The 21,871-nt window shown below is 40.4% G+C and overlaps 1 protein-coding gene across 1 annotated transcript in view; it reads left to right on the forward strand.

The window, feature by feature from the left end:
- Positions 1-21,871, forward strand: part of LOC146866082 (uncharacterized) — a 666,825-nt gene that overhangs the window by 439,119 nt on the left and 205,835 nt on the right. The window contains exon 9 of the mRNA XM_085633172.1: positions 7,453-7,607. Coding sequence (XP_085489298.1) covers positions 7,453-7,607 — 155 coding nt within the window. The remainder of the gene's footprint in view (positions 1-7,452; positions 7,608-21,871) is intronic.

Here is a 21,871-nt window from a genome sequence, read left to right on the forward strand (position 1 = left end):
GCGCGAAGCGCACCGTGCGCGCACGGAACGAACTGCGTTAAGTGGGCGCGCACGCCACGAATGGCGTAAAGTAACTTAGCATTTAAAAAACCGTACAAATTCACTGAAAAAACCATAGGTTTCACACACGTTATAGTTAGGAATTAGCATTTAAAAAACCTTGCAAATTCACTGAAAAAACCATAGGTTTCACACATGTTATAGTTAGCGGAAATTTTACTGATAAAAAACCAATGAAATTCCCCCGTTATAGTTAGTGCAGGCAACTATAACTCACGCGACCGCAATCTTCTGCTGATGACATATGTGTCTTTATGAAAAAAAAATATTTGTAATATATGTATAGCTAAAAATGTATGGAAGAAGACATGGGCAAATAAGTGTCTAAATACAGTATTAGCATCAGCAGAGGATTGCGGTCGCGTGAGTTATAGTTGCCTGCACTAACTATAACGGGGGAATTTCATTGGTTTTTTATCAGTAAAATTTCCGCTAACTATAACATGTGTGAAACCTATGGTTTTTTCAGTGAATTTGCAAGGTTTTTTAAATGCTAATTCCTAACTATAACGTGTGTGAAACCTATGGTTTTTTCAGTGAATATATATATATATAGTGCTTACTACCTCTGATGAGGCGTCAAAGTGCTTTTCAGGGAGTAGCACCGTACTTCGGGACCCAAAAAGGATTAGTGGTGGATTAAGTATAGGGAAACATGTTAATTTGAGCGGTGGCCATGTGAGTCTCTTAGTAGGATTGAAAAGGATAATGGAGGGATAGAAGAGCATGCCCATTCTCCGCTGACCTCACCCCTGAATTAAAAACAAAAACATTTCCTGAGGCCTAGTGGGTTTTCTGCCCCCGCGGGGGAAGATAAGGGGCTATTGCCCCATTATGCCTTGGAGGGCAGGAAGACTGTGGTAATGTTTTTGGGGTGGGTACATTACTATGCCCATTCTGGGCAGCCCCCACCCCTACATCAGAACAAAACAAAAATCCCTGGTGCCTAGTAGGCTTTCTGTCCTTTTGACACCCTTGCAGCCTTGAAATTGCATGTGCAATTTGCGAGTACCTATTGATACTCGCAAAGTTCGCATGCAATTTCCCATTCATTCCTATGGGTCTGTAGGCCCATAGGAATGACTGGAAAGCTATTCCTTAATTGCGACTCGCAATTTGCGACTCGCAATTAAGGAATGTTTTGGAATCACTATTTTAATAGCGATTCCTACATGCATAGGCTTTTACGAGTCCTTAATTGAGATTCCTTAAAAATCGCAATTAAGGACTCGCAAAAGCATAGATTGATGCATGTGCCCCATAGATCTTAAGACAGTTAATGTTGCCCTTACTGGTCTATAAATATTGAGATTTAATTCACGTGATCAAAACCATGTAAAATACATTCGACATTTTGAAAGACCTCCTCTAAAAATATTTTCTTTATGATATTTAAATAGTCCATACGCCTATGAATGCAAAATTAGATATCAAAAATATCAACATTAACAAAGAACTCAAAGTGACACATAACAAGAGAAAAGTTACATGTTGATAAACATCATGGACCATATCTTAACATCATAATGTCATAGTTGTATCCTGTTTTGCAAGGGTGTTTGTTTATCTTCTAAGGGCTTCAGATCTTATATATGGACATAGAGTTCAGCATCTGTAGTTAAACCCCACAGGTTTTCTGTTTCAATCATTATGATCCACCTTGAGTTTGCTCTTCTTAGGCTCAATTCATGATTCGGTACAATTTGTTGAATACCGTAAAAACACCAGTTTACTCATATGTCCATTATGATTGTCCCATATATGTTTTGCATTCACATAAGTGAAGTCTTTATTGGTAATTGCTCGTAAGTGCTGCTTGTGTTGTTTACTTATATATATCTGTTAAAAATACAGCTTTTCAAATAATTTAATGTATATCAATTTTAGGTGGTAGTTTTATTAGCATAATTGCTTAACATTTTCTGTTCAATAGTTTGTAATTTGAATGTGTAATTAACATTTTTTATATTTAGTTATTGATAATGTAGTAGCGAGTGCTTGGGTTGGTAGGGAAAGTGTTTAAATTACAATTTTTTTAAATTTATTTTGACTTTTTTGTTAATTACATTTTTAATTGATAATTGATTTTGTAAATGGTTTAATTGTTTCATTGTTATTTGGCTTTTTTGATGGTAGTTTGCGATTTATTGTTTGTAAAGGATTGCAAAATGAGTGCCTGTTATGTGGCCTCAAATTCAAAGCAGTATGAAATCCTAAGAGACTTGCTCATCCCTTTGAAAACTTATTTCATGAGGGAAAGCCAGTAGGCAGTCACTCCACTGGGGCTTGTATCCCACTAGTATAATCAGCGGCCACTGACTGTTACAAGTACAATACTCGCTCTAAAACACGACCCTGCATGAGATCCAGCACTGAAGTCTGTGCAGGTCTGTGCAAGACTTCTTCAGGACTAGAAGTGAGTCAGGAGAAGGAGAAGCACAGCAACCATTTATGATGGCATTCTGAAACTATTTCTCCTATTTTGTATAGAATATCCAGCCAATGAACTGTATCTGGGACATTTTGGCACATCCAAACTGTCTCAGATCCTGCCATTTAGAAGTTCTTATGTTAGAGCATTGCGGATCCTCCCCTCTCCAGCCTATATTAATTCTCATGTCTTTATGCTCACCCTCAAGTAGTTATGTGGTTGAAACATCATCAACGAACACAACAATAAAGCTAGGAACTATATGTCTGGATGACGCTTGGAAAAATTGCTGACTGTTACACCTCAGTTTTCTAATTTTGGTCGTATGTCATCATTACATATACATGGACAGATTCACAAAGGGCTGCCACACTCATGGCAGAGGCCCCTCAGTTATGGCCGGGGCCCCAAACTTGTTATCCACACAAAGAAATGGGGCTATACAAAATATGTCACTCCGGAGAAGAGTTAGGTAGACAAGACACACATGTTGTTAAAACTGCCCTCACCCACAGAAATCTGTGGCATGCTTCATCATAGGTCTGCTAACACACTTCCGCGCAAGCCAACGACAGAGGAGGAGCAATAGGGAGGGAGAGACAAGACAAACATAAAAAACTACTCTGTGCGATCAAAAAAGAAGAAATAAGTGCAGAGAAGGTGATTAAAACTAACACAGTGATGTCTCAACTATCCTTTATTTGTAGACTCTCTGGTTAGATCAAAAAGGTTTTGAAAAACCAATGGATGGTGGTATGTTGGGCTATAATGAACCTACTACCCCACCAATCTGCAAACTGTCTACGTTTCAGCTGGCTAATGCGTTGTACCTGGCTTTCATCAGGACTGTAAAGCTATATCCCTAGAATCATCTCCCTAACTCCTACCTTGTGGAGTTGAACCAAAGTCACGGTCTGAGTCAATTCTCTAGTCAATGCAAGATTCGTAACTTACTCCCAATGGTTTACCTGTAAAAAAAGGAGAAAGGTAAACACATCAACAATTATTATACAGCACAAAAGTCATAACCACATTAGCAATTCCCCCCAACTCAGCTTGAATTATCATTCAGCTATCAACTTTAAATGTGTTTTAGAACTGCAATATTTTGCCTTTGTCAGCATATTTAATTTGTGAAAATACACATTTTTCTATCAAATACCACTTTCCATTTTGGGCAAACAAACTCAATTTTGGAGAACTAAAACTGGCTCTAAACAAACAATGTTTACCATTAAAATATCAGTTTTCATTTTTAGAAAATACAGTAATCAATTACCAGCATGTCATTTTCATCAAGTATTACAATGTAAAAATGCCTAACATGAACATATTTTGCTTTGAATAAAAGGTATTACAAACATAGGTCATGGATGCTCACTATAACACCAAGGATGCCGATGCTATGCCAATAATGGCCACCATCATAACTGGGGCACCATTGTGCCAAGGCAGAATGCCATAACATGCAGGATGCTCACCATATAGCAGTCATGCCCATTATTATGTGAGGAACAGTCATCCTTCTGTCAGGGGTGGCAAAAAGTAGGCCAGTCATGTTCCTTATTATGTCAATGATGGCATCCTATATGACACAACTAGACTAAACTATGGCCATTATATTAAAGGATGACTGTTATTATGCCATTGCCACTATTATTCCGTGCACGGACACTATTGTGCCAGAGATAAAAACCCTTATGATGTGGGCCAGCGTACAAATTTGACAGTCTTTAACATTAGGGGTAGCTTCAGGAAACAGCACAGTTTATTAGGGAGACAATATGTCAGATAGACACACACATAAATAAATGTTGATGAGTCTCTTCATTTTTCTTTCCCCTGGATCCATACCCTGCTCTCCTTAGCTCTTGGGCTGATCATGTTACCAACAAGCACATTTTCACCCTGGCTCCTGCAGTCCTATATTTTGGTGGGTCAGCACTGATTACTGCTACCATTTTTCTTTGATAGTGCATTGTTCACATGTGTTGAACAACTGATAGAGCAGGGGGTATGGCATGGCCAATCTCCTTGTGAGTTATAGTTAGAGTGGATATGGATGGTCATGGAGCAAAACCCATAAACCAACACAGTTTGTGTATGAAAGTAATTATAAGGCACTGCCATTGGTTTGGTTGACTTTCACTCTAAGGGTTTCATGATGAGCGGTCCTGCCTCCTTTTATATGCTTTGACTCTCTGAGATTGGCTTGTCTTCACCTCTGAAAGCTACTTTGAGGGTGCTGGCGAGCTACCAGTAGCTCTCGAGCTACTCGTTGGCGACCCCTGGTCTAAAACAAATCGTTGACCGAATGTTTACTTTCCTTATAATGTGAGGTGAAACGTGTAGTTGCTTTCTGACATCTGATTGTGGATCTGTGTCCCATAGTTCTCACCTTCACTCTGCATGTTGTCATCCCGATATAAATCAGGCCACATGGACATCTGATCATATAAATAACATTGTTGGAGTTGCAATTGGTATGTCTCTGTTGTTACCATGGATAAGATAGCCCAACGTCAATGCTTTTCATGTTGGCAGTTAAATGGCAAACATCACATGCTTCACATCCCATGTGACCGGTCACTTTGGGAAGTTCCCATAGATTCTCCCGGTGTTCCCTTATGGTCTGTATTGACATGGAGGTTCTCGGTCTAGTGTGGACCAGGAGATTGCTTATGTTGTGACTTCTTTTGAAAGAGAAGAGGGGTTTCTTCAGGTGGGGAGCATTGGAGTTCGAATTCTCCAGTTCCATAATACAATCCGTTTGATGCTGTTGGAGGCGGTGTTAAGAGTGGTCACGCAGATGGCTTTGTTAGTAGGGGGTGTCTTCACTGTCTCCAGTAGGGCCTCCCGATTGCTGTTAAGTGCCCTTTTCTTTGCCCGTTTGATGGTTCAGTGTGGATATTTCCTGTTCAGTAGTTTCCCTGCTAAGGCATCAGCTTCCTGTCTAAAATCCCCTGTATTGGAGCAGGTCCTGCAGAGCCGCAGGAACTGGCCTACTGGGAGCTTGTCCCTAAGTGATTTGGGGTATAAACTTTCAAAAAGCAGGAGACTGCTCCTGTCTGTGGGCTTGTGGAGCATCCTTGTTGGTAGTCGACCCTCCCCAGGGAAAATCTCCAGATCCAGATAGGGAAGGCACTCTGTTGTTATAGTTGATGTAAAGTGCAAAAGTGGATTGGGGTTGTAGAGCCAGTCCAGAAAATCTCCAACCGACTGGGCATCACCCTCCCAGATTAGGAACACATCGTCGATAAAACATTTTCATACCTTGATGTTGTCCCTCCATGTACTTGTGGGGGCGTAGATGAATTGATCCTCAAAGGCCGCCACGTAGAGTCCAGCCAAACTCGGAGGAAAGGTACTGCCCATAGATGTACCATGGGTTTGAAGGTAATGGATACCTTGAAACTAGAAAAAGTTTTTTTGTCAGTATGATTTTCGCGAGGTGTAAGATAAACTATCTTGGTGTGCTGTATGCCCATTCCTGGTCAAACAGGACCTCCTCCACCACCCATAGGGTTACCCTCTGTGGTATGTTTGTGTAGAGGACCCTAATGTCTAATCCCACTAAGAACTCTTTATTGGGATCAAAAGTGAGGTTCTTCAATAAATTATGAACATCCATGGTATCCTTCAGGTAGGCTGGTCTGTTCGGTACTAAAGGTTTAAAAAAGAAGTCAAAGAACTGGGACAGAGGCTCGAGGATCGAGCCAATTCCGGATACGATCGACCTCCCTAGTGGAGGTCTTGACACTTGTCACAGGACCTCCGCAATGCGTACCTGCAGTGCGGAGGTCCCGCCTCACCTGCTGCCCCTGCAACGACTCCCGGGCCTCCTACATGAGTGCAGAGGCCCTTTGTGAAACGGCCCCACATAAATTTTTTAAATTTCCCTTATGTCACACTGTGATCACTATGAGCAGATACCATCTAGTTAGGGGCTTTCTATTAAAACACGTTGACAATTAAAATACTTTTACACACATTGTTTGCAGGGGAGTGCCTATTTTCTGCTTGCTATAGGGCCTTTGCTTTAATTGCTAAAGGTATTTTTTCTGGTTAGTTACAGTGTGAAAATGTTTCCACAGTGCACCATTATTGATTTTGCTATGCTAGTATATCCAGGATTTTTGTTTGGTTTATGGGGCGGCTCCTGTTCTGTATACCGTCTGTGCTTTTTTTCAGTCATTCATGTTTTTTTACATTTAGAATCAATAGGTAAGGTCATGTCTGGATTCATCCAAAATATTGGTTGTTATTGTAGCCACTTTCTGTTCACAGTCACTTTCCCTGTAGTGATTTAGTTAAGATCCTCTCTAGATCAGAGGGGACACTAAATGCAAGCCCATTTATGCAAAGTGGGCAAGAGTGTCGATCCCAGCAGAACCCCAGCACCTCTAGCATGATCAATTAAGACACACTTCTTTAAAGAACACAAAGGCCTTATTTAGAGTTGTTTAAGTCCTATCAACTGTATTACAATTGCATGATAGCCTATTGCACTTGTAATATGTTGGACAGGATATCAGCCATGTTTGAGATGGAACATCCCGTCTTCCAAACTCTAAATAAAGTCCTAATTTACAACAAAGCAGCCATCCACACCCGCTCTCAGAATTGAGCAGCAAATCCAATCACTCACTGACTTCATCTTGGTCTTTGACCCTGTAAAAGCATAACTCCACCTATGAAGTAGGTTTGTGCTATACAAGTACCACATGCATTCTTACATGTACTTATGTTAAAACCACATTTTTTTGGGGCAGTTCCAGCCTACCTTCTAACCACAGACTTTCCACATTACCGACTATCAGGATGCGTTCCACTAATGTTGTTGATTTGTTTGTGGACAGTATAAACAACAGCTACATTCAAGTTGCAAGTCTGTAAGTTCTGACAGAAGTATAGTGTATAAGAATAACATCAATTCATAATCTTCTTCTTGTCATACTCAGGAGCTGAACATAACGAGTTGTAGTGGACCCATGCTCAATGGGGATATAGTTCTACTTCACGCAAGCAAGTCCTGTAAGCATTTGACGTTAGTCGACATAAGCTGGACTGGAGCGACTGATGATGGGATCATTGCACTTGCAGAAGCTTCTTTAAGGTACTGATCCTCGAAGCATCTCAGTGATATGGATACATGTTCTGTAAATTAAATAGGAAAATCATGTTGGTGACATCGTCAAAGTTTGCAGAGTGGCCTTAAGTGCATTGTACTGCAATTATCAACTAGTTATAACCGTAAATATAACCTGGACACAAATGGTGAGGAAGAGTGTTTGTTATTTCAGGTACACTTAGCATCCTTGATACAGTAGGGTTTTTTCCTTTTTAATAAATGCAGACTTAATTGTCTTTTGAAGAAATAATGTACTCAATAATTACGGGTAAGCTAGTAATATTCTCTACCTGCTACAATGGCAGTAAGGATTGCAGTATGACAGATGGCCTCACAAATTGAGTTCAGCACATGTACTACAAATTAGAACACAGAGGGTACCTGAAAATTGGGTCTGTTTTTAAGAAATCATTCACTGAATGATGTCATAATATAACTCAAAATCCAAGCAGGCATCATCAAGCAAAGCAACATTGTTGATTACCTGTTATTGGGGATTGCTAATGATGTATGATTAGTTAAAGAGAACTGTTTATTTCTCTTCAATGGATGGCCCCATTACAATCCCTCTGAGACACACTATAGGTTGACAATTGAGTGAAATAATGTCAATAATGTCAACATATTCATCGGCCTGAAAGGGATTAATGAGCTGTACCTCTGACGGTGCTTGAACTGAGGTGCCAAATGCAGAAAGAACAGTTGATGGACAGAATGCAGAAAAATGTCACACATTTACCCCAGTACAGAGATCTGGGCCTAAATCCATTGTTGTTTTGTTCACCATGTCATTCCAGTTTGGACATAGCCATATGCAAATCAGTCTTGACCTTGCACCCAGTGGGAACAGTCCAGCCCGAACTGCCAGGCCAGGTCCTCCCTGGACTGGAAACCAGCATCCTAGGACCGGTTTCGGGCTTTCAGCCCTCATCAGCCAGGCTAGCTTGACTCCAGTGGAATGGAGAGCACAGGACCCACGTTTGGGCAGTCTCGTCCCACTCAGGGTGACAAATGGAAAAAGAACAGTTGATGGACAGAATCCAGAACAATGTCATACATTCACCCCAGTACAGAGATCTGGGCCTAAATCCATTGTTATTTTGAACTGAGGTGCCCCCATAATTTTTCTAGGCTATAATACGTAGACTGTTAGCAAAAGAGTGTGGTGCATAGCACACATACAAACACTTTACTGGAAATATGTGCCATATCAACCATTGGAATGTACTTAACTTGCTATTAATAATAACCACATTTATACTGTAAGCAAAAGGAGACTAATTCTATCTCGGGTTCATCCCATTTATTCACAGATAAGACACATGGGTGCTTACTGATAGTAGCATTTTAGATTACAACTGGTGTCTAAGGTAACATATGAATATAGTATCATATTATATCCTAGTTTAAGTAAACTACCTGGGGCCGTGTGACAGAAAGTGCCTAAGGGGCACAATGGGCATGTACACCTGTTTTGTGTTCCACCTTGTCACTTTGGTATTACGGAAGGGGACTCAGATGTTTGTGTGGCCCCTTCTGTAATACTGATAGCACTGGCGCACATGTAGCACCAGCGCTATCACGGGGGGGCACACCCTCATTTGATTGGGGCATGGCCCAATGCAAATGAGGCATTCTATTTGCCTCCGCATCCATGCCATATTATGGACGAAGGCGGAAAGGCAAAGAAGCTGTCGAGAAGGGCACTGAATGTGTGCCACAAAAAGATGCCGCACAGTCAGTACTTTCCCTGATGGCAGCCTTCTGGAGGGAGAAAGAGGGTCCCATGGACCACCCCAACATCCCCTTGCAGGCGGGTGCAATCATTCATTGCACCCACATGCAAAGGGATCTCCAATGCCTCGACAAAGTGCATGCGGGTTGCCATCTGCACAGTGAAACACGGAGCGGCTTTGAAGCAGCTGCTCCATCTTTCACTTTAATGTGCTGCCCCTAGGGCAGCACGGGTTTGCGACTGCCCTGAGGGCAGGGCATTTTCTGTAATGGGGCGCACTTTCCCAGTTTGCACATGGCGCACCTAGTTTAAGGTGCGCCATGGAGCAAATAGGAAAGGTGCACCCAATGTGTAATAAGGGCCATGTCGTTTGATAAGGAAGAGTAACCAACGACTTTTATAAATGTTCCGACAAATTTCACAGCTCCATTGCCAGCCGCTTCAAGCATTCTTGGAGACAGGGAGTGAGGCCAGAATCCATAACTCTTAAGCATTACATCTAAAAGAATAAAAGTCCAAACTGAGCTCATAAATACGGAAAACCTATTTTTTAATGACTACAAAATACTGAAGAAAAAGGATAGATTCGGAAAGAATGGGTTTAACTATTTAACTGGTAGTCAATAGAGTCACCCATTCACATGGAAGTTTATGTGATTAATTCTCTCTTAATGTGGAACGGCTAAGAATTCAGAAAATATGACACCTTGAACAAAAGCATCTTAACACTGTTTCTATGGAGGGCAAACCTCAGCAGGATGATTGCCTTGTTGGAGAATAGGAAGAAAAACTATAAAATGAATGTGGCTAAGGGTGACTGAATGGCTGCTCCATGTTGGATCTCCTTCTCACAGGAAGGTCAGGCTAAACACATCTTCACACAGGTAATGTTGGAAGGAGGATTAAACAATTCAGTGTAATAGAATGCTGGTGAGGAATGCTGGTGAGGACCAGAGAGATTGTGTGTTGCCCGGACTAAAACAAGCTTTTTATCCACGTCTGCTGATGGCTCTCAGAAAAGCTCATGGTTCTGCAGGTTAGCTGATGGTTCCACGCACTGCAAATCCACAGCTGAAGTTTGGAAGGGTTTGCTTCCACAAATCAGACAGCAACCTTTAAACAAGTGTTTCTCTCACTCTTCCTGTGCATAGCCAGACAGGCATATTAGAGCAGAGAAGATAATTTCTTCTTACTGGACTCTGCAGTTCTGAGACCATAACATCTTCTTGACAAGGTACAGTATCATTTCCTTTTTCTTGTATCTATATAAGAAAAGCTCTGCTAATATTGGGGCATTTTTATTTCTTATGTGCATACATTTCAGACTTTAACAAAGCAGAACAACACACACTGCAATATAACATAGCTATACCTTAACTCAGTAGGAGGCTGGCAAGTAACACATTTGATTATGCCCTAATTGAAAAATGAAAGATGTCAAAATGTTTCATAGGTAGCACATCATTCCTTCCCCCAAACTTCCTCTTGTCTTTGGCATCAAAAGCTAGGCCTCTAATAGTCAGATAAATGGGAGATCTTTACCTGCTGGTCTTGCAGCAGTAGGCTGTTTTGCCCCCTTCAGAAACAATACCTCTAACATTTGGATTATTAACTAGTGGATCGCCCATCTTGATTTGGATTAAGTGTGACATTGGAATTAGACACTTCCCAGTCTATTTCATTAGTATTTACCTCAAGAGTTCTGTTTAGTCTCTGCCAAGTTTCTGTATGTTAGACTGGAACTATATGGCTCAATATATTAATAATGCAACTTGATGTGACACCTACACAATCTGCCATGAATAGAGGGCATTCCATATGGGTTCCAAAAAAAGATGGATGCTTTTTCTTCCTGCCAGAGGGACTACACATTTAAAACCATTTAAGAATATTATGTACACATTTTCCAAATACTCTAACCACAACAGATATACCATACAGAATCAGCATCATTAAACACACATTTGCACTACCAGTGTTTTGACCATACAGAGTTCTCCTGTTCTCATCAGAAGCTGTGTGCAAGTTTATTGTAGCCTGTTGCATGTTGCATAACAGCTTACATGTGGGTATAACCCCCTGAACTAAGGCCCCATCTAGGTTACCGGGCGGGACACAGAACATAGGTCAGGGTCTGCAGGCGCATACTAAACTTATGGCTTAATTTTTCACCTGATCAGCTTGTTTGTTTACTGCATGACTGTGATTGGATAGTGTGCAGTCAATGATTAGTGATCAATGGTTGACTATGTAACAGTCTGCTTATACCATACTAAGACAGCACTGTTGTGCTTACATGATGTCATAGCCAAACTGGCAGGCCTCTTGTAAGATGCACATAATAAATTAATCACTCACCCCCTCAGATGTTACTTTATTACATATTGTTAATAGAAGCATTATTCACATTCAAACCGTACTTAATATATGTTTTATTTAGCCTTTAAATGTTATTGAAAATAGTCTGTTTTCTACATGTTTTAGTCTTTAAATGCTATTGTACATATTCAGTTTCAAGTCCCATTCTGTGTTTTCTGCCTCCGCAATATTAATGCCAATCTCCAACCCCAGACGAGAACTCCGTTCTCAGAAGGGAGAGCTACACCCAGCTCTACCACAAGGAAATGACATATTGGAACAGGAAGTAGGTCATTTCTGAGGGCTCTTTTGCTGGTAGAGATTCCTACTTCATCCTGCTTCACTTGTTGACAAATTGTACCTCCAAATAGCTGATGGACTTTAGGAGAAGTCCATGAGATGTGTAGAAGAATATTTCCCTTAGCTTTATGGGGATCCAAAAAACCAGTGGAGCAATGCGGCACTCTAACATATTTGGAAAGATATCACCACACACTGCAGTGCGAACTCTGTCTGCAACTGCGAAAGAAAGGAGTGCTGTCAGCGCTGGGAAAACCTCCAGTACTGGACATGCCTGAAGGACAGGATCTGCTAAGGAATCCTCCCAGTCACATGTGTGTGAGCTCAAACTGACCAACCTGCACAGGAGGGCCTTGAAAACAGCCTGGCTGACCTTCCATGCTCAGCTTGAGGCAACTGAGCTGTAGATGCACAGTGTGCATGATGTGTCTGTGATACAATAAATGCATGTATGTTTTGAAAGTGCTGTACTGTCATGTCTCCTGTATACTTTCTTTCTTTTCTTTTTTTTTCTTTTTTTTCTCATGTTGCATGAAACATAAATGTGCTTGTTAAATTAATTGATTGAATTAAAGTTGTTTGTTTATTTAAATGTAATTTACAAATTATAATGAGTAAATGTATTAAGAAAATACTGGAAAATAGAATTTGACCATGAGTAAACTCAAGAAATATGAAAAAAAATCATTGAATACATGGGTTGGTGCAGCTCTCAAAAGCAGAAATAGAGTGGGGACAGGTGGTGGATGGGTGGATAAACAGGCCCTTAGACTGGATTAAGTCAAGACAAGTATGAACATTTTTGTGCGTTACAGGACAATAAAAGTTTGAGCTGAGTAAATTGACTCAGTGAAAGGAAATGCAAAGAACAACAAAAATGGTATAGTACAACAAACAAAAGGTAAACTCCCCTATCATGTGGTACTGGCATCAACAGCATTATGACACACCTGTGTGTGTTGTAGGGATGCGTTTGGAAACAGGCCATGTCTGTTGCTCTGTCTCAATATGAGTACCCTTTCCTCATCTATTGGAACAAAAGCACTAGTAATGGTGACCATATGAGAGAAAGAATCAATGTGTGGAAATCATTATAAACAGTTTGCTCTGTAAAAGGGGAGTTTTATAGGATATTCCAGTGTAATGCCTATCTTACTGAGTATAGTGAGTGGAAGAACAGTGGTATGGGTAGTTTTTGCAGAACTCACTTTGATATAGGGATATAGAGTACTTACATGGCCTGACGAGGGAATTCTCAGAAACACATAGCCCATGATGGAGCGGGGACCTTTGAATCTTAATCTTTTAGTTCAATCATCGTAGAGTACTCCCCACTGGTTGTATGGACCTTTGAATGTCGACTTGAAGTGTAAGAATGGACCCAACATTACCAATATGTTTTAAGTACAGTGAAACCAGTGTGTTCCACAGAAACCATCAGGTTTTTATTAGTAAATTAATTCAGATTTAAAGTTAAATCAATCAGTACAATGAAAGGAATGGATATTGTAAGAGCACAAATATTTGAATGATCATGCAGTAGGAATTTGTATATTATAAGGAAAAAGATGCAAAATAGAGGTAAATATGCAGGCAAAGTATCAACCAAGCAGGTTTTATAAATAAAGTGTCAAACGCTGCAAGAGGAAGTTCTATGAGGAAGGTGTCAGTATCAAATGAACCAAGTTAAAGGTTCAAACGGAAAAAGCACGAGTGCTTGAGCATAAAGTCCAACACTTGGACGGGGAAATCAGCAGAGATGAAAAGAAATCTTCTCTCCGCAAAGTCAGGGCAGTCTGATTACTATTCTAAAGAATACATAGTTAAAGCATGAAAGAAGCTTCTGGAAGACTCTCCATACCGTTTCATTCAGACAGGCCAATCAGAGTTGTCATTCTCTGGGAGCAGGTAGACTCCCTAGGTTCCCAGCTCTTAGCAATTTGGTACACAGCTGCACAGCCTTGGATGTAATGTCTGTGGTCTGCCAGGTACAGGAGTATCGCTCCCATCATCTCAGTCTACATGTATAGGCCTACTTCTAATTAAATTCGGCTAACTATCAGTCTAGTACAATAAACAATAAGTCTATTCTAACTTAACGAATGCAATGAAGATACGCCTGGCAAGAAGAGAAAAACAAGACACTGACAAAGCATTAAAAAAAAATTAAATTCATGTTACTCCTGCTTGGTTACACTTTAGACAAAGTTAAATTCAAAATGGCTTCCAAACAAATATATTTAGCATAAACAAACACAGGAATGACATTTAAAGAAGGTATACAGTATTCAATTTAATGTAGATACATGATTATAGTTCAACTAGATATACAGATGGCTCCTCATTAAGCTAAACATAGCCATCTACTATACTTCGTTAATATAAAACACACAGATTAATACTGTTAAACATACATTGAATATATATGTTGCATATAAAGGGGCGACGTTTTAAATTATGCTGCTTCAATCCCTCAGCTGATGACTAGGATAGCCATCAGAGAAACATTTGAGCCTTTGGACACCATTGAAAGTCTTGTCATTAGCTTATACCTTGACTTCTCTAAGTCCTTCATCTCATCCAACATCTTACCCTGCTTCTCTTCTAATTCAATTTGATCCCTATTTCTCTTGATTCTCATTCCTTGAACAACAACTTCCTTTGATCGCATGTATTTAAATTCCTTGAACATAGCAAACAAACTAATCAAGCAAATGCCAATAATCAAAATAGGTCTCAATATTGCACCTAGAAGTCCACTACCAATATTGCCAAGCCAACCACCTATGGCAGCAAATCCCTTTCTAACTGCTTCTCGAGCACCATATGCTTCCAATTCCGATTGTAATCCAGTGATATTCTTCACGAACCCTCTTATCTCCCTGCTCTTATCAGCTATAAAGGTGCAATACTGTTAAACTTTCAGAATCTTACCGACTCTACCTTCCTTTTCTAGCAAAATGTCTAATGCAAGTCGATTTTGCAAAACCATAGACCTAATACGTACTAATTCTGTTTAAGTCATAATTCAAAATACAATATTCAAACCGTACTTGCCTATATATAAGAGAAAACAGAATACATCAAATGATGCCATAAGAAAGGGGAACGTGGTGGTAGGTAACTCCTTCACCTACTGAAGCAGGCAAGTGAGCACAGAAATAATAGTCCTTTGCCTCCATTGTATGTGTGTACTCCTATAGTAATTTCTCCCTCTGAATAATGCTGGTGTAAAATCCAAACACCAAAACTAGTTTCATTTTCTACAGGAAAATCAGGGGGACCGATGAGTCATGGGAAAGGGGGCGCTCATTCCCCAGCCATACTTCCACCTGCAATTATAAAATGTTTGCTCTTCTTTTACCATTTGAAATGGTGTGCATTTCAGAGAACTCTCTGGAGGACAGTGTAAAAGAAGCCAATCATAGTCCGGCAACATCATCAACAAATGTCCTCCAATCAGAGAAACTGCTGCATGCGTATCAGGAAATGCCTGTGAACGTCGCCCATACAGATGCATCTCTGGAATACGGGCTGTATGCCTTTGGAGTTCTTCTTCTTCTTTGTTGCTTCCTTTCATTCTGTGCTGTTAATTTCTTGGTCGGAGTCGCTGCTGTTGTGTTTTCATCTGGTGTCTTTTTCATACTACATCATCATGGCTGCTTCTGCACTGGATCCCCTCGCAGTTCACCCTGCTGGTTTCTAAGGCAATGGAAATTCCCAGAACTGTTAGGGATGCTTCCTCTTCACCTCTTCCCCCTCCTCATCTACCATGCCCTGTTTTTTTCACCTCGCAGGCTCAAAGTTTCATACATGCATACAAAAACACTCATTCTTATCCGTTTGTCTGATCAATTTTTCACTTAAGGAACTTTTGCATTTTTGAGAAGCTGTCTTTCCCAATCTGCAGCAGTGTAAGATGTACAATCTGGTTTGTTGATTTATCACACATGCTACTACGAAAACACCACTTACATTTCACCTCATTGCAATGTTTTGCCCCAACCCCCGGCATGGCCCAGTTCCTTAAGTGAAAAATTGGAGTCGGTATGGTAATGTAAAGACAATGTGTGGTACGGATCATCCCTGGCTGGCCGGTAGAGAAAAGCAATTATCATTAGCCATAGAAAGAGTTTATTATAAGCAAACTGTTCTTTGGGAAAATATGAGCGATTTAAAATCCGTATCTATGTCCAAGTATGGTTTTCTACACTACAACTGAAACTCCTGGCATTTCCTTCCTTGCACTATGGCCCCTGACACACTGTCTACACCACTGTTTCTTCTTGTGTTTACTGTTTTGATCTTTTACTGATAAGTTGAAAACTGGCCAGCTTTCTCCCTCTTTACGTGTTTGTCCCTCCCCTGAAGCATGGACACATTACTTGTGTCTATTCACTGCTAATTTTTTAGGCGCTACTTTTTTCTGCACTGTACCAGAGTGTGTTTTTTTCTGCTGGCTCCCTTGTGTACTTCTTCCCCCCTCCATGTTTCTCCCTCCTTTACATCACACACATATTACACACAGACACTGAATCATGCATGTGTAAATCAATGTATAAGAAAAGTTGCGTAAGACAACGAGGTGTAGGAACCACATGTCATCCATTCTGGAAGGCATTATATTTTGAGAGTGATTGATCAGGAGAAGTACAAACTCAAAATTTATAATGTAATAAAGTGGTTGGGGTTGACTTCACAAATAAGAATTTATTCCCACACAAATGCTCACTTTGTAGCAACCGTAGGATAAAAAAAGACTGGAGAAAAAACATATGTTTCTTACCCATGTCTTGCAGTTTACATGCAGTTCTTTATTGTGAGTTCATAGCTCACTGTGCTACATTAGGATTTTAACTTATGAACTGCAAGTAACAAAAGGATCTTGGTGACAAAAGCAGTAACTTACTGAGCTATCTACATGAAATACGATTTTGTGATCTGCATGGTACACATGTTTTGCAACAGCACATTCACCCTCTGTGCAACTTTATGATGAGTCACTCAAAACTGTGACTAGACAAAACTCCATCTCTCTCCAACTGGTATATTTATCACCAGAGTTAAATTAATGCTTTTATTATTTCCTGAATATTGCTCGGTGCCCAGCGAACTCTGCAGCAGGTGTTTTTAATCCTGTAAAACATTTCAAAATACAACACCCCCTAGGTTAGCACGCGGCCAGATGCAGTGGCACTGGTCACACTGCCCTAAGGAAGGCCCAGAATGAGAGAGACAGCTTGTACAAAGCACTTTACTTGTTTCCAAAGAGTAATAAAAGCATTTTTACCACCCAATGGATATCTGAATCTGCTCAGTGAGCTGACTTTGTGTATGCATTTCTGGGCCCTGCATGACGGTAAACAACTTTATGTTCAGTCAAAGCCACCCTATGTGACACTTCATTATTATAGCATGGAGCATCCCGCTTGGGACTTCCTCAGTTAGGCAAATCTGTCTGTAGACAGTGGCGGCTCCTCCGCTAAGGCAGAGGAGCGTCGCCCACTGCTTTTAAGCAGTATAACAAAGGAAAAATAAAATGATAATACCTGAACGTTGTTATCATTTTCTTTGTTCCTGCGGCTGGGGTGGGCGGTGCTGTTCCGATGAAAGAGCAGGGCAGAGGAGGAGTGGTTTGCGCACTCCTAAGTGCACATGACTGTTTGGCCAGCCCGAGAGCATTGCGTACGTTCCCTGTTCTCCACTCCGGTTGCATTGCAGCCTGTGTGGAGAACATACCCAGGCTCCCTGTTCCTGGCTGAGCATCGAACAACGATGCTCCGACCAATCACAACACTGCATTGCAGGGTTGAGATTTGTCAGGGGAGCCTGTGTGCTTCCTGGTTCCCGTGTCCTGATGGGGGAGAGACGCGGCAGCGCTAAGGAAAGGTTTTTTTTCAGTTTATTTTTTTACATTTTGTTTTCACGCCCCCCTGCTCACCACCCCCGATTCGTGCCGGCCGCCACTGTCTGTAGACCCATCACAGGTGGATACAATTGTCACACAATGATTTACATTAGTAATTTAATTGGTCTCTTTTGTTCTATTCTTGTGATCACTGGCTTTGCCATGATGCAGATAAACTCAGCTGTGATTTTCGGACATAGAGAGCAAGTTCATGGGCATCTACAGTCTTTGGTCCACTTTTGGCTACATTCACATGCTGTAAGTCATTCATAGTGTTGGAAATTCCACAAAAATTTAGGAAAACCTTTTTGTCACAGGTCCACCGCATGCATATTGTTAGATCAGAGGAAAGAGGCACAGAGAGAGTGTGATTTGACCAATGTTAAACATTTCGGTAAACTTTGAGACCCAAGATTGTAATACAGTACTGCTTTTTCCAAAGTCTATCAAGCACCATGAGAGTGGACAGTGTCTATCCATGCTCCCCTGAACTAATATAAAGTCCAAGTTTGTCTATTTGTTTTTTCCCACAAACTTTTAAACAGATTTTAGATTAATTAACTTCCAATCATGGACAAAAATGGAGACTAAGGAATAAGTTCAAAAGCTTATTGCCCGAGAGTACATAATTTAGCCAAATGAGGAGCCCAGTGTTAAAACCCATGGGTCTAATTCAGAGTTTTCTGAATCATTTATGCTTTTAATTATTTCAAAGAATTTATTTTCCTTTTCTCTCTCTCTGTCCCCTCCCTCTTCTTTTAATTTTCAAGATGGCATTGGGTTCCAACTGTCGTAACCCTATTAGTGTCTCAGGCACAACTTCTTATGTCCTGATGATGATCCTAGTATTTCACTAGGGATGGAAACGTCATTGACTAATGTACCTAGACTCAATTGCTATACTCGTTCATTTTGTGTATGAGCAGTGGTACTAACAGGTTGTGACTTAACCATTGCATTCCATTTTGTCACATTGATATGCCTGACTTTGTAAGTTTCACCTGATCTCTCTGGTGTTTGTTTTCCCACTCCTATGTATTTTGTTTTGCATTAATAAATAGGGATGATGTTTCCATTTGGACACCATACATACACTTCATTGTAATTCAATGTATATTTAATTGTTTCTACTTTTCTCATAGGGGATCTCTGTTCCTTCAAAAATACTCCCACTCTTGATCCCTTATTACTCATGGGTTTCCCTTGTTTCACATAAATATAGAAAGCTGGAAGACATCATCCACCAGAATGACACTGTGAAAAATGTGGTCTCCATCCCAACAAATGCCTTGAAAGTATATTACCAAGTGACATACCACATGGCCAAAAACGAAAACCTTGTATATGAGAAAAAGGGATTATCCCGGCAAATCTCGACTTGGCCAGGACAATGCTTGGTAAAAAAGTGGCAAAGGAGTTTAAAATTATTATCCTCTCTGACACAACAGTTTGCCACTGCATCTCTGACATGTCAGAAGCTATCCATAGGCAACTCATAGCATGCTTAGTTTGCTGTGCAATTGGATGAAGTTACTGACTTATCAAAGGAAGTCTGTTTAATTGCTTATGTTCGACACTGCCACAAAACAGTAATAATGGAAAAAATGTATTCTGAAAACCAATCAAGGGGTAGGCAACAGCATCAGCACCGTTTGATATTCGCAATTACTTAATGTGCTACAATGGCTTAAAATGGGACGATTGAGTTGAGATCTGCACAGATGATGCTCCTTCCTTTGTGGTGCTATGGCAGGTTTAAAATCCAAAGTGTTGAATATAACTCCTTATGGACTCACTCTATGATACACAGGGAAGCCCTTGCTGTCCAAAACATGGATAGAGAACTTGGGGGTGTGCTGAATTCTGCTGGGAAATTGTTAATTTCATCAAGACTCATCCCACTAAAGGTTGTTTGTTTGCAACTATATTTGCAGAAAAGGGAGCTGAACATGATGGTTTACTTTTCCATACCTAAATACTGAGGGAATGTGCTGAATCACATTTTTGAATTGCGAAATGAAGTACGACAAGTCCTTCTGGATTTGGACCCCTAAAAATCAGAACAGTTGTGTAATCCCCACCTGCTTCTCCTTTTAGCACATTTTGCAGACATCTTTGATTAATTACATTTCTTGAATCTGTCTTTGCAAGGGGCTGAAAGTATACCTTTTACCATGTATAAAAAAATATCTGCCTTCAAGAAAAAGCTGGAGTTATGGAGAAGATTAATTCGAGGTAACCTGCTTGAAGCATTCCAATGTTTAGCAGAAGCTCTTGAAGTCACAGGATATCACCTTGAAAGTGCTGCTGAGGTCCTAAAAAATATTTTAACTTCCCTCAAGGACGGTTTAGAAAAGAACTTTCCAGAGGATAATCATCATGTCAATGACTGGATCTTTCGACCTTTTCTACTGGATGCAGGTACTCATCTTCCAGTGTACCTTCGGGAAAAACTAATTGATCTCCAGAATGTCCTCACACTGCAGATGCAATTTAGCAAAATCTCACTGGGGGAATTTGGGCTGAATATGTTTATAGAACATTCAGGTTTATCACAAATTACAGTCAAGATTCTTCTGCCTTTTAGCTCATCATATTTATGTGAGATTGGGTTCTCAGCATAGGCAGCATTAAAGGTGAAAAAACGTTCAAGACTTGAAGTGGACCACAACCTATGGATTGCAGTAGCAAGAATATCTCCGCAGATTGACCATCTATCTGGAAATAAACAGGCATACCCACCACATTAGTTCAGAAAGGTGTTATCATTTAGATAAGTTTTGTCAAATTGTGAGTTGTTTGTGAAAAATATAGTACCATTGTGCATTTTCTGGCACTTTCTTTGGAGACTTTTCATTTTATCTTAGGATTAAGCCTCTGGCACCCAACCACCTTCGGTTTGCTAAACACTGTTTAATGTTTCTTACGCACCATAAAAATGATTTGCATTGGGAGCTGGCGGTGATGATGATGCAGAGTACCAATGTTTGTAAGCGCCCTGGCCCTGGGAACGCTGTCTCTCAGGGATGATTTTTTTTAATTAAAGAAGAGGGGGGCTACGCGGACCCCCTTCTCAAGCCGTTATCAGTCACACATGGATAGATTCTGGCTTTTATGTTAATTTGTTAACATCAAATGCCCGGAATGGCCATGATATGGCAAGGATTTTACCACACTATCTCAGTAACAGTGTGATCTATGACATAAAAGGACATATTGTGTCTAGGATGGCTACTCTTATGTCAGTGGTATCCTAACATTTGCAAGGAAATCCTGCAATGTATGAAGTTTGCTCATGTGTTTTCAAAGGAAAGCCAGCATGTTACCAAAAATGCTCACACATAGGATACTAACAGGCCACCATTATATGAGGGGCGCTAGAATATCAAAAAAGATCACTCATATGACATTGAGGGACCACCTTTATGTCAGAGACAGCCATCATTTCAACCAGAATGCTGATACATATCCCTAAAGGACCTTCATTGTGTTACTTAGTATGCCATTATTGAGTCATCTTTAAGTATGGGATGGCCTATATTGCTCACAAGTATGTCACTGTGGGGCTGCAATAGGCTATCATCTACACATGAAGAGAGGGTCCAAAGTCTTCTGATACTCTGACTGGTAGTAACCTACTGTACATCAACCAAGCAAAGGGTACAGGGACTTAGGGTCAAACTATGTGACATTTGAGATGAATACAATTCCTGGAGCCTCTGAATACAAAAAGAAGTTTGGCAAGTAATAAGTAGGAGACAGAAAACAGGAATGAGCTGACACAGTGAGCTGGTCACTCGTATTTTTCCACAGTGATTACATTCATGAAGTTTGCATGATTATTGCTAGAGGAGCTAAAGTAGAGAATTATTTATCACAAGACTGGAAAACCTTTTCAAGTGGTTATGAGACGTCCTTGTCCATGTTAGTGCTTTAATTATTATCATG

This window comes from Triturus cristatus, chromosome 2_1 (genome assembly GCF_964204655.1).
Source record: "Triturus cristatus chromosome 2_1, aTriCri1.1, whole genome shotgun sequence".
Taxonomy (NCBI): Eukaryota; Metazoa; Chordata; class Amphibia; order Caudata; family Salamandridae; genus Triturus; species Triturus cristatus.